General features: G+C 40.7%; 1 protein-coding gene across 1 annotated transcript in view; it reads right to left on the minus strand.

Annotated features, from left to right (window-relative positions):
- HPGD (15-hydroxyprostaglandin dehydrogenase) overlaps nt 1-16,102 on the minus strand; it is a 40,037-nt gene extending 23,935 nt beyond the window's left edge. The window contains exons 1-4 of the mRNA XM_080674753.1: nt 15,847-16,102; nt 15,404-15,527; nt 11,947-12,053; nt 75-171 (exon numbers count right to left, since the gene is read on the minus strand). Coding sequence (XP_080530879.1) covers nt 75-171; nt 11,947-12,053; nt 15,404-15,527; nt 15,847-15,939 — 421 coding nt within the window. The 5' untranslated portion in view covers nt 15,940-16,102. The remainder of the gene's footprint in view (nt 1-74; nt 172-11,946; nt 12,054-15,403; nt 15,528-15,846) is intronic.
- Between the last annotated feature and the right edge of the window lie 306 nt (nt 16,103-16,408).

The following is a 16,408-nucleotide window of genomic DNA, read 5'->3' on the forward strand; positions in this document are numbered from 1 at the left end:
TATACTTTGAAGGTTTACTTCTGTGGTCCAAATCACCAATAAGAAATTATTATTAACAAAACAAGTGTCCTTACCTGCCAAAGATGACATGTTGATAATGATGCCGCCTTCACCTCCATTTTGCTTACTCATGTAATCCAAGCCAAGATAGGTTCCACTGATAACAGAAACCTAACCCAGGGGCATGAATGGGAAAAGCAACACAGACATTACACTCTGTCATATAATCATACATCAATGTATTTATTACTATCCCAGGCAGAGTTCAACAACTCTTATCAATGAAGGGTTTTGAAATTGCATTGACCTGGATTCTCTTTTGTTTGCGTAAAGTTGTGGAACTTATATCTCTGCAAAACTTCACATAGTTGCCCAATCTGAGAGTTTATGATAAAGATTGTAACCCTATGGTGTTTTGTCAACTTTAACTCAATGTTCAGCATCATCAAGAATTCTATATATTCTTTTTCTTTTCTAAAGATTGGATACAAAATTCATTTACCCTTATTAGAAGCATATGGTCCTCATGCCTGGGGAGTCTGCATTCATCTGCTCTGTTTAATTCCCTTGGATCAATACATAATAGTGAATTCCCTTAATTTCCACTATTATATATTACAAGATCTAAGAAAATAAAAACTCTATTTTGCATTTGTATCTACTTCCCCCCACCGCCCCCCAGTTAATACAGAGGAAGGTGATCTCCCAGCTTTAGTGTAGACACTGATTAACCTAATTCAGTCATGGAAATCCCATTCTCCTTGCCAGAGACTGGTTTAGGAAATGGCATGTGACCCATATCTGGCCAGTAAGACCTGGGGGGCAACTGGCTGGAGGGGAGTGAAAGGAGCTGGGTTGGGAAAGGGTGGTAGAAGAAGATGCTCATGAAAAATGTTTGTTACTTTTAAGAAAACCAGAAAGAAATTATTATATTACTCCTTTTCCATTGTTTTCTATAGGTGCGATGGCTAGCATCCTCATGAGGAAACTAGAATAAAGAATGGCAGGTGGAAGAGCAGATAAGAAACTGGGTCCTGATGATACTACTGAGATGCAACATCAAACAGTCCTGACGCTACAACCCTGTTGTGTGAGGTCACATAACTTTTACACAGTTCGAATGGGAGATTTTGTTACTTGGGACACACGGTCTTCAGTAATGTCTGTCACTTCATTGTGCTCATCACGGCATACAAGTGTGCTTTTGCTGGTTTCCTCTGCTTCCCTGCTCATCGCCATAGGTAGACACCCTTTCTGTTGTATTCTAACATTTAAGAATTCACCACTACTCAAAGCAATTTGTGATGTGAAACTTATATTTGAAATCCTATTTTCCTTTTTAAGAACTTCTCTTCCTTCCAACTCAGATTTCTAAAAGGTGGAAATTTTCTTTTGAGATCTTAACGCCTACCTTTTTCATTCCCTATAATACTGCAAAGAAAATGATACAATAATGAGTCTGGAATTGAGGGCACATATTACTGTTTCCCTTCTTTTAATTTAGAAAGTCCTTTGGGAGTTTTTTGAAAAGTTCAGAGTTGCCTCTCTACCTAACAGGAGTATAGAACAAAAAAGTAAATTGAAGATTCATGTGTCATTTTGATATTAAGTAGGCTTAGGAATAATGAGTAAAATCTCCACATGATTCCCTTTAAAATGGAAACACAAAACATTAATGGTTTATATAAGAAGGGAAAACTGTGGTTGGCTGAAATGACTGAAGTTAGTTAGATGCTGCTAGCTTTTGCCCAAGTCTCCAGCACCTCTGAACAGAATTTCTGTTTATGTGTATTGGCACTATGCTTTTTCTCAGTTATTTATACTCTGCTGACACCCCACATTTGTGTTTTCAACATCTACAAGATACAACCAGCTAGAAAAGTTGGGAATGTGTAAGTTTTATTGCAATTTTTTTTTTTTAAAGCAAGATTGATTTCCACGTCTTTGGTGGAGGAGGAGCACAAAGGGTAATTTTCCCATCCATTGTCAGGATATGAACTGAGTAACTTTTCAAATGGAAACACTCTTGAACTAACTCTACATCACAAGGTCTAATGCTTTGCCTTTCAGGTTCTTGTCTTTTCTCCAATACAGTTCTCAAGAAATATAGTAATATATATGATCTTTCTTTTTTTCCCCCCTTTTTCATGGTCAATATTTTTCCATTTTTGCTTGTTTAGGGGGTAAATATTATTGTCTTCCCCCTTGCAGAAATTACTTACAATTTAGCCAGCTCTGCCTAACTATGATAATAGTTCAATTGGATCTTTAGAAATTATAGAGTAGTAATAATAGAAAGTCGTTACTAATTTAATTTGTAATCAACATCTTGGTAACCAAGAAAAGGGAGTACATTTGACAACAATGTTTTTATCCATTTCTTCAACTTTTCATTTTGAGGTAGAGTAGGGGAGAGGAATCCAACTCACATAGAAATGAGACAGAGAGAAAGAAGAAAATTTAGATTTTTATACTTTGGAGAAGAAAGGCAATTTATTGAGTGAATACTTTGTAGTAGCACTGTGCTGGATGTTTCATACAACTCATGGTTTATTTAAGCTAGAAGTTATCTTTATTCTTTCACAAACCAGGAAATTCAAGATCAGAGAAATAAAAGTTCATGAATTCCAAATTCAGGACTAAAATGTAGTTTTAATTAATTCTAAATGTATACCCTTTCCAAGTTCAAATCTTGTATTTCTGAAAAGAAAATCACCAGCAGTAACCATCTATTTTGTTTCATTTTTATTTAAACACTAGAGTCCTGGTGCATGAAATTCATGCATGGGCGGGGGGTTGTCCCTCAGCCCAGCCTGCACCCTCTCCAATCTGGAACATCCCTCTCACAATCCAGGACTGCTGGCTCCCAACTGCTCGTCTGCCTGCCTGCCTGCCTGCCTGCCTGCCTGATTGCCCCTAACCACTTCTGCCTGCCAGCCTGATCACCCACTAACCACTCCCCTGCCAGCCTGATCGACACCTAACTGTTCCCCTGCTAGCCCGATTGCCCCTAACAGCTCTCCCCTGCCATCCTGGTTGCCCCCAATTGCCCTCCCCTGATAGCCTGGTTGCCTCTAACTGTCCTCCCCTGAAGGCCTTGTTGCCCCCAACTGCCCTCCCTTGCTGGCCTGGTCACCTCTAACTTCCCCCCCTTGCCATCCTGGTCGCCCCTAACTGCCCTCCCCTGCTGGCCCGATTGCCCCTAACTGCCCTCCTGTGCCAGCATGGTCACCCCTAACTGCCCTCCCCTGTAGGCCTGGTCACAACCAACTGCCCTCCCCTGCAGGCCTGGTCCTCCCCAAGTGCCCTCCCCTGTAGTCCTGGTCCGCCCCCCCCCCCCGCAACTGCCCTCCCCTCTGCAGGCCTTGTCCCTCCCAATTGACCTCCCCTGAAGGCCTTGTCCCTCCCAACTGCCCTCCTCTGGTGACCTGGTCCCTCCCAACTGTCCTCCCCTGCAGGCCCGGTCACCCCTAACTGCCCTCCCCTGCAGGCCTGGCCCCCACCTCCCAACTGCCCTCCCCTGCTGGCCTGATCACCCACAACTGCCCTCCCCTGCTGGCCATCTTGTGGCAGCCATCTTGTGTCCACATGGGGGCAGCCATCTTGTATGTTGGAGTGATGGTCAATTTGCATATTACTCTTTTATTAGATAGGATATCAAGGGATTCAATATATGCTAGTTACATGTCCAAATTAGATTATAAATCCCACTTGTGTGGGGATGAATTTTTTAGGTTTATCAAAGCTTCAGAATGTACAATAAGTACATTACAGAATGTCCTTATCAATATTTAAAGTTAAATCTATCTTTGCCGAATTGCCAAGATAACTGTTGATAATTATGCAAATAGTTCTTTTTGAACATTCCCAGTAAGCTCTGAGCAGCTATACAGAAGGCTGCTGTGGTTGGCTTCAGACTGAGGAGGAAGTACAGAATGACCTAATGGAAACAAAAGACTGGGAAGAGGTTTAATGTACCTCTTGTGTGGGAAGAGTGGTGAGATCAAAGGATAAGGAAGGGGTAAGTTTGGTAAGGAGTCAAGGTGAAAGGAAAGATAATACTTTTTGGTAATACTGAGATATTAGGAAATCACCCAAACATTGCATTAAAATCCAAAATTACATATCCATAGATGTAAAGTATCATAGGATGGCAGTTTGTTTATCCATTAAATATTAATTGAATATCTACTCCATACACAAACCAATAATTTTCTACCTTGAAGAATTTATAGCATACTATCATAAATTACACATGTTTAAAAATCATTCTAAAAATAATAATGTTAATAAAATTTAAAAATTGGTACATCAAAGAAATCCAAAACACCAATCAGAAAGAATGTATGCACCCCTATGTTCATAGCAGCACAATTTACAATAGCTAAGATCTGGAAAACAAATGCCCATCAGTAGATGAGTGGATAAAAAAGCTGTGGTACATTTATACTATGGAATACTATGCAGCATTAAAAAAAAAAAAAAAAAAAAAAAAAAAGATGAGAAACCAAGATGGCGGCACAGGTAAACACCTAAACTGCTGCCTCGCACAACAATTTCAAAACTACAACTAAAAGACAAAACGTCTATCACCCAGAACCACGGGAAAGCTGGCTGAGTGGAAGTTCTACAACTAGAAGGAAAGAGAAAAGAGCATTGAGACGTGCACAAGCGCTGAAAAGCTGAGGTACAGAGGCGTGCAAATCGGGCTGGCGGCGGGCGACTGGACGCGTTGCTTTTTTCAACCCGAAGGAAGACAAGCTCCCGATTACTCTGAACTCCAGTTTCTGGGGAGACGCTGGGGACGCAAACTCCTACGGGGAGAAGCTGGGCTGTCTGCCATCAGGTCGGAAAGTGAGGGTGACTTTCTTACAGAGTTGCGTGCAGCAATCATTGTTTATTGCGCTGGGGCACGGGACGCGGGGACTTGGAAAAGCGGAGACGCAGAGAGGGCTGACTGGCAGCCATCGCTGTTTGCCACGCCCTAGCCTAGTGACTCCCTGAGACCCCGCTCCGCACAATCTACAAACCCACCCAAGCTCCATGCAGCGGCTTTTGCATATAAATGGCCTGCCCTATCGCAGCTTAACCTAACAAACTGCAGGGCTGGTCAGACAGCTCCAAAACCTCCAAACCCCAAGCAAAGAGGAGAAAACTGTAGTTCTCACTGTAGCTCCTGCTGGGTGGCCTCAGACAGTGGCTGACCTGCACCCCATTGGAGATCCAGAAGCTAGTGTATCTAGTGGTCAGTGTGAGACGACACCAGATTTCAACTACTCTCATCCATAAGTGACACATTCAAGAGGTAGACTCAATGAGCACCAAAGCCCCACTGAAACAAGTCCTGCCCCATAAGTGTGTCTCCAGCACAGCAGTTCTTCCATTATAGACACAGCAGGTCCTCATAGCCAACTGGCCTGGAGGTCAATTCCTCCCAGTGACACCAACAACAATCAAGACTTAACTACAACAAGGCTGTACACAGTCCACAAAGGGGTGCACCAAGAGTATCCATCTCAGGTAACTGGGAGGCCGACCCACTGGGCCATATAGGAAATCTAGCACACAAAGCCACCCTACCAACTCAGGGAAGCAGCCAAAATGTGGAGACAAAGAAACAGATCACGGACAAAAGAAATGGAGGAAAACAAACGACTGGATATATAATTCAAAACCACGGTTATAAGGTTTTTCAAGAATTTCCTAGAAAAGGCCGATAAATTTAACGAGACCCTCGAGGATATGAAAAAGGACCAAGTAGAAATTAAACATACACTGACTGAAATAAAAAATATTATACAGAGACCCAACAGCAGACTAGAGGAACACAAGAATCAAGTCAAAGAGTTGAAATACAAAGAAGCAAAAAATACCCAACTGGGAAAGCAAAAAGAAAAAAGAATCCAAAAATATGAAGATAGTGTAAGGAGCCTTTGGGACAACTTCAAGCATACCAACATCAGAATTATGGGGGTGCCAGAAGAAGAGAGAGAGCAAGATACTAAAAACCTATTTGAAGAAATAATGACAGAAAACTTCCCCCATTTGGTGAAAGAAATAGATTTACAAGTTTAGGAAGCGCACAGAACCCCAAACAAAAGGAATCCAAAGAGGACCACACCAAGACACATCATAATTAAAATGCCAAGAGCAAAAGACAAAGAGAGAATATTAAAAGCAGCAAGAGAAAAACAGTTAGTTACCTACAAGGGAGCACCCATATGACTGTCAGCTGATTTCTCAACAGAAACTATGCAGGCCAGACAGAAGTGGCAAGAAATATTCAAAGTGATGAATAGCAAGAACCTACAACCAAGATTACTCTACCCAGCAAAGCTATCATTCAGAATGGAAGGTCAGATAAAGAGCTTCACAGATAAGAAAAAGCTAAAGGAGTTCATCACCACCAAACCAGTATTATATGAAATGCTGAAAGGTATTCTTTAAGAAGAGGAAGAAGAAGAAAAAGGTAAAGATAAAAATTATGAACAACAAATACATATCTATCAACAAGTGAATCTAAAAATCAAGTGAATTAAAAATCTGAGGAACAGAATAAACTGGGGAATATAATAGAATCAGGGGCATAGAAAGGGAGTGGATTTATAATTCTCAGGGGGAAAGGGGTGTGGGGATGCAGGAAGAGACTGGACAAAAATCGTACACCTATGGATGAGGACAGTGGGGGGGGGGTTAAAGGCAGAGGGTGGGTTGGGAACCGGGTAGAGGGGAGCAATGGGGGTAAATAGGAGAAACAATTGTAATAATCTGAACAATAAAGATTTATTAAATTAAAAAATATATTAAATGGGAAATTCCAGAAATAAACAATTCATAAGTTAAAAAAAAAAAAGAATCTCTTCCCCTTTGAGACAACATGGAGGTACCTGGAGAGTATCATACTAAGTGAAATAAGTCAGTCAGAGAACGACAAGTATCACATGATCTCACTCTTATGTGGAATCTAATTAACAAAATAAACTGATGAACAAAATGGATCCAGAGACATGGAATCATGGAACAGAGTTTGGAATCTCGGAGGGAAGGTGGGATAGGGTGGGTGGGTAGGAGGCAATCAACCAAAGACCTGTATGAAGATATGCATAACCCATAGACACAGATAATGGGGCAGTGAGGGACTGGGGGGGCTGGAGGCAGTTGATGGGGGAAAAATGGGACATATGTAATACTTTCAACAATAAAGATTTTTTAAAATTAAAATAAAATAATAAAAAATTAAAGTTGGTACATTATATAAATATGTTGTGTGAGATTTCAGAAGAGGGAGAGGTGTAGTAAGGTTCTTTAAGTGGTTACTTTCTTACAAGGATGGGATATAGAAAAATGTACAGAAGAACACACAGAATTGTGTGTGGCAAATTACATTCAGAACAGTGTCTAAAATATTATTATACAAAACACACGCAAATATTTGCATTATACTAACAGAGATAATCAAGTTGGAAGGACAATGATTGGTCAGACTCTAATCTCTTACAATGGGTGTTTTAAGTAGGTGGGGCAGTAACATGTTTTTAGTTATATATGGGTAACAAAGGTTATGTATTATTCTATGTAAGATTAAACAAATGCCACCAGCCCCTGGTGTTAAGCCAAGAAGTGGCTTATGTCAGAAGAGTCCAAAGAAAAATACAGGCCAGCAAAATTTCAATGAGGAAGAATCCAGGAGAGTGAATTGTAACTAAAGGAGTCAAATAAAATGCCGTTGGTCTTCCAGAATTTCCTATTTTCAGGTAGTTTAGGAAACTTCCAAGCTTGGAGCAGATGTTTATTCACCTAGGCCAGTGGTCGGCAAACTCATTAGTCAACAGAGCAGCAAACCGCCGCTCGTGAGCCGCATGTGGCTCGTGAGCCACGGTTTGCCGACCACTGACCTAGGCTATGTTCAAGCAAAAATGCTTTCTCAGCTAGATGAAGACAGACAATTCGAATCCTTCATGACAATCTCTTTACTATTTCCATGTTTCTTATATTGTTGCACACTTTTCTGACATTTGATTTCTCAGAGGTAAGACACAGTAGGTGCCTATTGTGAATACACTAGAGGCCCAGTACACAAATTTGTGCACGGGTGAGGTCCCTTTGCCTGGACAGTGATCAGGGCCATCTCGCCCAGTCTGAGGGGAGGGACCACGGGAGGTTGGCTGCCCGTGGGAGGTTGGCTGTGGGAGCGCACTGACCACCAAAGGGCAGCTCCTGTGTTGAGCGTCTGCCCCCTGGTGGTCAGTGCGTGTCATAGCGGCCGGTCATTTGGTCAACCTGTAGTAACAGCCGCTTAGGCTTTTATATATATAGATTGACTATAGAAACTTTATATCCTAGTGACCTTTGACTATATATCTGTAGCTATGTATTACTGATGGAACTGATAGAAATATCAAGAGTGATGCTAAAGGGAGAAAGCTGCTGCAGCATGATTTCTGCTTTTCACCAGGTTAGCTCGAAGCAAAAAAAAAAAATTATTGTCACTGTGGTTCTGGAGAGTAGCATAAGTTCATAAAAATATATTCTTAAAAATTCATGAAGCTCTCAATTGGTTGTATTATCTTTTTTTTTATCCTTCAACCAAAGAATACAATGAAATATAATTCATAATAAGTCAGGTTAACCACCAAAGATTAAATATAAAACATACAGTTTTCTTACCAGCAGGAGAAAATTAGAGTTATCCAATGGAATTTAAGAAGGTAATAGAAAAAGAACAAAAACAAAAAGGAAAGTTAGTAAATATAAAATATGAAGTAAAATAAAAAAGTAAGAATAGCCCTAGCCAGTTTGGCTCAGTGAGTAGAGTGTCGGCCTGCGGACTGAAAGGTCCTGGGTTCGATTCTGGCCAAGAGCACATGCCTGAGTTGCGGGCTCGATCCCCAGTGTGGGGCGTGCAGGAGGTAGCCAATCAATGATTCTCTCTCATCATTGATGTTTCTATCTCTCTCTCCCTCTCCCTCCTTCTCTGAAATCAACAAAAGTATATTTTTTAAAAAAGTAAAAATAAATATAAGTGGTTTAAATTCACAAATACAAAAAGCAGATGTTCCCAGATGGGATTTAAAAAGTAAGATCTCATATTATACTATCAGCAAGAGATAAATTTAACATAAAATGTTACTTATGTTTTCAAAGTAATGTAATACAAGATGTTATGTCTAGGTAAATGACTGATTTCATATATGGAAATATGGAATGGATCAAAACATCATAGGTTGCAAAGGGATATACAACTTAAAAATAAAATAAAACATCAATGAATTATAATCACTGGCAATTTATGCTCCAAATATTATAGGTTTATAATATGAAGTCCAAACTAACAGAATTACTGAAAAAGGCAGGCAGATTAACATCTCTCCTTTGAGATATGATTTCATTTTGTTCAAAAACTGACAGATTGAGGAGATAAAAGTCAGCAAAGAAATAATTGCCACTCAAACAAAATAGAAATATTGAAAGAAAATAAAATTATAAGCTACAATCATGTATAAGTAGAGACACAAATACAAAATTAAATTAGGTATAACTAAGCAAACTCAATGGTGCATTAAACATTGATATGCCATGATAAAGTATTATTTAGCCAAGAGATATAAGCATGTTTCACAATTATAAAATATTTAATTTTATTTTACTTACACTAGAGGCCCGGAGCACGAAATTTGTGCAGGGGGGGAGGGGAGGCGTGGGGGGGGGGCATTCTTCAGCCCGGCCTGCACCCTCTCCAATACGGGACCCCTTGGGGGATGTTTGACTGCTGGTTTAGGCCCAGTCCCTGAACCAGCAGTCTGACATTCCTCTCACAATCCAGGACCGCTGGCTCCTAACTGTTCACCTGCCTGCCGGCCTGATTGCCCCTAACTGCCCTCCCCTGCCACCCTGGTTGCCCCTAACCACCGCTGCCTCGGCCCCTGCCACCGTGGCTTTGTGTGGAAGGACATCTGGATGGATGTCTGGAAGATGTCTGTTCTAATTAGCATATTACCCTTTTATTAGTATAGATTACTAGTTTAAAGTAGAAGAAAAATCATAGAATTGTCTTAATTCAGGAAAAGCAGTTGTTAGTTTTCTCTACACACACACACACACACACACACACACACACACACACACACACACTCACACACCGGAAAGACTTCGGAGGAAATTTGATACATAGGTCTTAAATTATTTTGAATATAATGATATCCAGGAACACTTGAGACAAAATTTAAAAAGAATTTCAAGGAGGATGTTTGTACTTTTAAATGGAAGCTTTTGTTTTCATTTAAAGGAGTTTAGGCATCTATCAAATTTGGGGAGCAACTTTGTACCCTTATCAAAGTGATGCTTATAGATTCAGCTCTTTTGTGAATTAGTATAATTCTCATTACACCCATCAAATTATTAATACAATTAAGTAATTACTTCTGGGAATGTTGATTCAAGTCAAACATTTATTGACCAAGCACTATTTTCAAGATATTGGGCTGATTACTGAGAGAGGAATATAAAGAACATAACACAGTTCCTTTTTTGAAGGAGTTTATAATCTCCTAGTTGAATATCATGAAGTAGGGAACACTCCCTGTACTTTACCTATACCCACTTAGCAAGTGAGAGTGACCTTAGCAAGGCCAGGGTGGCCTCATGCACAGCTCAGATGGGACATTTTCCTTTAGCTAAGGTTTGGGTTTTACTAAACCCCAATATCTCATGTCAGGTGTGTATATAAAATGGGATAACCAACAAATGTGTGATACAATGGATGAAACAGACATTTTACTTCCTAATTTTACATTTTTATAATTTAAGTAAAAGTGAAAGAATCATCAAACATTGTAAAACTTACACAATATACTACATGCACATACAAACACACACATGCATATACACCCCAATTTTCAGGACAAAATTATTAGTAACTACAAAGTCCAAAAGTCACTGGCTTTGTTTTCTGTTGTATTCCTAGAATTAAGATTAAGATTTATTTTTAATAAATTAAGATTTATTAAATTCAGATTTATTTTTAAATAAATAAGTTAAGTCATGACTGGCAATTTTTTTTTTCCTGTAAAGGGCAAGATAGTAAATTTTTAGACATTACATATCATAGGCCTCTGTCACAATTACTCAATTCTGCTACTGTAGCATGAAAGTAGCCAGAGATAATCCTCCTACATAATAAAACCTTAATATGCAAATCGACTGAATGGTGGAATGACTGGTCGCTACGACACGCACTGACCACCAGGGGGCAGATACTCAATACACAAGCTGCCCCCTGATGGTCAATGTGCTCCAACAGGGGGAGCACCACTCAGCCAGAAGCTGGGGTCACGGCTGGCGAGCGCAGCGGCAGTGGCAGTAAGGAGCGAGGGGTCCTGGACTGCAAGAGCCCCGGACTGCGAGAGGGATGTCTGACTGCTGGCTTAGGCCTGAACCCCTAAGCCGTAGTCAGACATCTCTCGAGGGGTCCTGGACTGTGAGAGGGCACAGGCCGGGCTGAGGGACCCTCCTATGCCCCCCAGTGCACAAATCTCGTGCACCAGGCCTCTAGTGTGTAAATGAATAACTATAGCATTTTTTTTTACATTTCTTTTCACTTTTTTTTACATTTCTTTTCACTTTTTTCAACCACTTAAAAATGTAAAAGCCATTTTAGCTTGCAGGTCACACAAAAACAGGTGGCAGGCTAGTGTGGCCTGTGGGCCATAGTCTGCCAACTCCTAAGTAATGCAATAAATTATGTTCCTTTTCATATTTTCTTTTATTACTTTAAGACATATTTTCATAATTAAAAATCTCAAATATCTTCCTACTTATAAAAGGAAATGCTTTTTTTTCTGGCTTTCTGTAGTCATTGTATTGTTTCTGTGAATATAAGAAAAATTTTTCTTGAAAAATAACATTATTAAACACTTTTAGGCAATTAACATGGCTAAGATGGCTTACCAAGTTAATTTGCAGCATTTTTTCCCAGTTTTTCTCATTATTCACTCCAGCATTATTGACCAGAATGTCCAGTTTTCCAAAGTAGTCTACAACTTTTCTGAAAGTATCTAATATCAAAAAAGAGACATTACAGGTATGTTCTTACTTTCCACATATACATGTAAGTCATAAGTCATATCCTGTGCCATGGCATGCATTTTTAGGTATCCACCCTGATAGCGAACATTACATTCTTAGTGACTCAATGCCTTGCTCCTCAGAGTGTGGCCTGTGAGCCAGCAGCATCAGTCAGCATCACCTGGGAACTTACTAGAAAGGCAGAATCCATGACCACCACAGACCTACTGAATCAAGAACCTTAATTTTGCCCAGCTAGTGTAGTTCAGTGATTGAGCATCAATCTATGAACCAGGAGGTCCCAGGTTCAATTCCCAGTAAGGGCACATGCCCAGGTTGTGGACTCGATACCCCATGTAGGGCGTGCAGGAGGCAGCCAATTAATTATTCTCTCTTTTCATTGATGTTTCTATCTCTATCTTTCTCTCCCTCTCCCTTCCTTTCTGAAATCAATAAAATATATATTTTTAAAAGACACACACACACAAACACAAACACAAACACACACACAAAACCTCCACTGTGTTTAAGCAAGGTATAGTTTGCATAGATTCTGAAGCCTGAAGGTCACTCATTCCATGGTCCAATTACATATCCAGTTCTTGCAAACCCTCCTTAGCCAGTTCATACTAGGTTTTCCTATTCTTGTGTGAGAAACACATTTCTCAGAGTTGACTTTTACATAGTTCTATTGATTTAAACTGTTTTCTGGGGCCTTGTACCATTGGTACTAGTTCTATTACTTGAAACTCTAAATAACAATTGTGGCTGCTCTTCCAAATGACAATATATGTTCTCAGGTCTTGGGGCCAACTTATGAGTTCCTTGAAAAAAAGTACATCCAAGTAAAATCATAGAACTGTTAACAACCACCAGGCATACTGAGTTCCCCAAAAGATAATTCCTTGTGCAACTTAATTGTCAAAAATAGTGGCAAGATTTTTTAATATGTACCCTTTCCAGTACCCTTTACCATACTGGAATGGAAAACAACAAAATAAAAACTGTTTCCTTTTTCATGGAATTTTTACAATAATTCTTAAGATCTCAAATTGATTCTAGGAAAGATCCTCTAGTAGAAAACACTTAAAAACTTTTCTTTTTATTTATTTATTTTTGCATTCCATCCTAAGAATGTTGCCTTCAGAACTCCACATCCACCTTATAGGAAATTAGGTTGTTAAATATGTATGTCTATTAGCCATCATTTGAGCTAATGTATAAAGTGTCCAGTGTTTTGTATGAAGAGAGTTAGTAAATTAAAATCCTAAGATGTATGGATATTCTTTAATAGTATAGTGAATTTTTTCAAAATAAATCATCTGTCTATATCATAAAACAAACAAAAAACCTGTATGTCTAATTACTTCTTTAATTTTCTTTTCTCATTTTAGTCTCCACTGCATTTCTTATATTCTGACCTTACCAATGTATAATACACCATCTTCTTTCTGACATACCACTAAATGTTGGGCCCAAGCAACGTACAATCTTGCTCTTGGTGATGTTTATATGCTGTGGTACTCTTTATAATTTACCTACTCCCCCCAACACCACCACCATGGGGTTGCATTTCTTCATTTATAAAATGAGTTCTGTCTTATTCTTCTCCAAGAACATTTTTACCTCTCTATTTGCATGATTTCAATGAAGTCTCCCTTGGCCACATGTCTAGACCATTTGAAAAGTAAAGGCAGCACTAAATCCTGAAATTGGAAGAGTCAATGCTGTGTTTTCCTGAAGTGCAAATACGTGCTGATTTCCAGACAACATGTGGATTTCTCATGACCACATGCCTTCTCCTGGTCACTCATTATGTGTCTAAGTTTCCTCCTCCACAATCACTTATCCTTAAGGAATGTGTTTATAGCCAAGGTACTTATTTTAAATACAGAAAAGCAAAAACAATTAAGGTTAAATGTCACATGTGAAACTACACAAATTCAGACAGAAATAGCTTCCAGATGATCTATACCGTGGATTATTCCATCCTGCATGGATGTTGAGATTTGACATGCCTCTATTCTTGATCCAAAATGTCATGTGCAATCAACAAACTTTTATCCTCTGGCAAAATATGTTCCACCAGCACTGTGTTTATAGCTCTCTTCTACTCATGCTTGTAATACATATTATAAATCTTTATTAGCATTTTCAGATTTTAATTACATATCTTCCTTTAAAACAATTTCCCTTAACTGTAGGGGAACACTTCCTTTCTAACATGCTATTCTATTTCTAATCTCTTACAGAATAGCCCAACATTTTCAAAGAAAGCCATACTTCAGTGTTCCTTTAAGAACAGGAGTAGCAGAGTGACTTTTTAAAAAATATATATTTTTATTGACTTCAGAGAGGAAGGGAGGAGAGAGAGATAGAAACATCAATGATGAGAGAGAATCCTGCACGCTCCCCACTGGGAATTGAGCCAACCAGGCATGTGCTCTTGACCACAGTCGAACCCAGAATTTAACCTGGGACCCTTCAGTCTGCAGGCCAACACTCTATCCACTGAGCCAAATTGGCTAGGGCCAGAGTGACTTTTATGAAAGTTTTTTTACTCAGTCTTTCAAAAAAACTTTGTGAGATACAAATATTTATTTTTCTATTTTTTTCTCCAGAAAAACATTTTTTTCCATGCATATCTGTTGGACCTCTATATGACCAAATCCGTTTATATGCCAATATCGTCCCTGATATTTCACAAGTAGATTGTTTTATTTTAAGTGAGTAGACGGAAACAGGAAAGCATTGAGGAAAGTCTGATAGAAACTTTTCTTCTGCCATTCTAACACTGTAGCGCAGCTATTATTATTTTTAAACTACTACCTCATAGGGGAAAAACCAAAGAGAACACGTGGTTAACAGCATCTACCATGTCTGTGATGATGACCCTCGACCTTGCACTCTAGTACTTTTTAAAAGAGAAACACTGCCACATTTGTCATCTGTGTTTTCCAACTTTCTGGGAGAAGTTGCTGTTTGCCACAGTCCCTTAGCCTCTGTTTAACTTTCCAGGTTCCATCTGCAGTTTCAATCATTTAATAATTACTGTTAGCAGCACTGTCTTTGAATACACAAAGGGATTTTGATTACATTATGCGCTGCCAAATGACTAAAATAAAAGGATTTCTCAGGGTTGGGCTCCCTCCCTCTTCGTTTTTTTTTTGTGGCTGTTGGGATGTCAGTAGGAAGCATAGGACTCCAAGCTATCTCCTGGAGCTTAGAGGTAGCTGCTCTCCAGCTTCCTGCCCCAAGCTGACTCTCTGGCACGGGCTGCCTTCAGGTTATTGCTTGTTCAAGGAGCGTCCCGCGTTGATGAACAGATCTCCTCGCTTACCTCTCAGTTTTTCCTGGTCGGACACATCGCAATGGATGAATAGAGTTTTCTGGGGTTCAAACTGCTCGTCCAGAGCAGCTTTACACTCGATACCTGCTTCGTAACTCCAGTCCACCAGCGCTACCTGCGGGGAAAGCAGAGGAGCCCAGGTCCTGCGCAGCTCGAGAATTAGACACGCAGACGAACAGTAAATAAACAACAGGACGCTCCCCGTTGGCACCTGACATTCAGAGATTCAAGGTCGGATTTTCTCCCAGCCGCTTTGGAGGTCTATTCCAGGGTACCGGCCCCGGCAGCTTTGGGAAGTGGCACGGTGGGCACTTGGGGGCGCAACGTCCCTAGCTCCCTGGGACCCCCTCGGCTTGGCAGGCGGGATGGTGGGGGGTGGGAGGTGAGTCTCCGGGTTCGCAGAGAAAGTTCCCGCGGCCAGGCGCCGCTCTTACCTTGGCGCCCTTGTGCAGCAGCGCCTCTGCCACAGCCCTGCCGATGCCCTGCGCCGCGCCGGTCACCAGCGCCACTTTGCCGTTCACGTGCATGGTGCGGCCGCTGCTAGGCGTCTCCGCGCCTCCGCAGCTTTTATGTTCCCGGGCGCGCGCCTGCACCCCGGCCCGGCGCCCTCCTGCGAGTGGGCGGGGAGGAAACTGTCAAGCCAGCGCCAGGGCACCCAGGGCTGTGTCACCTTGCCCCGAGCGCTCCCAGGAGCCAAGCCGCGCGATCTTTGCCTTCCTGACTCTTTGCTGAACCCAGGTCACAGCCTTCCCTCCACCTCTGGCTGCGTTCCTGGCCGCGAGCGGACGGGGAAAGCAGAAAGGCTATTTCTGAAAAAGATTGCCTTCCATCACTAATATTGTAATAGCGATGTATGGTGCCAGGTGGGGACTGGAAATTGGGGGAGAGGAGGAGACAAATGTAAAGTATATGATTGTCAACCACTATGCTGTACGCCTGAAATGAATACAACCTACTATTGAATGTCAACTGTCATTGAAAAATAAAATAAAAATA

This window comes from Plecotus auritus (genome assembly GCF_963455305.1).
Source record: "Plecotus auritus genome assembly, chromosome: 6".
In the NCBI taxonomy this organism is placed as follows: Eukaryota; Metazoa; Chordata; class Mammalia; order Chiroptera; family Vespertilionidae; genus Plecotus; species Plecotus auritus.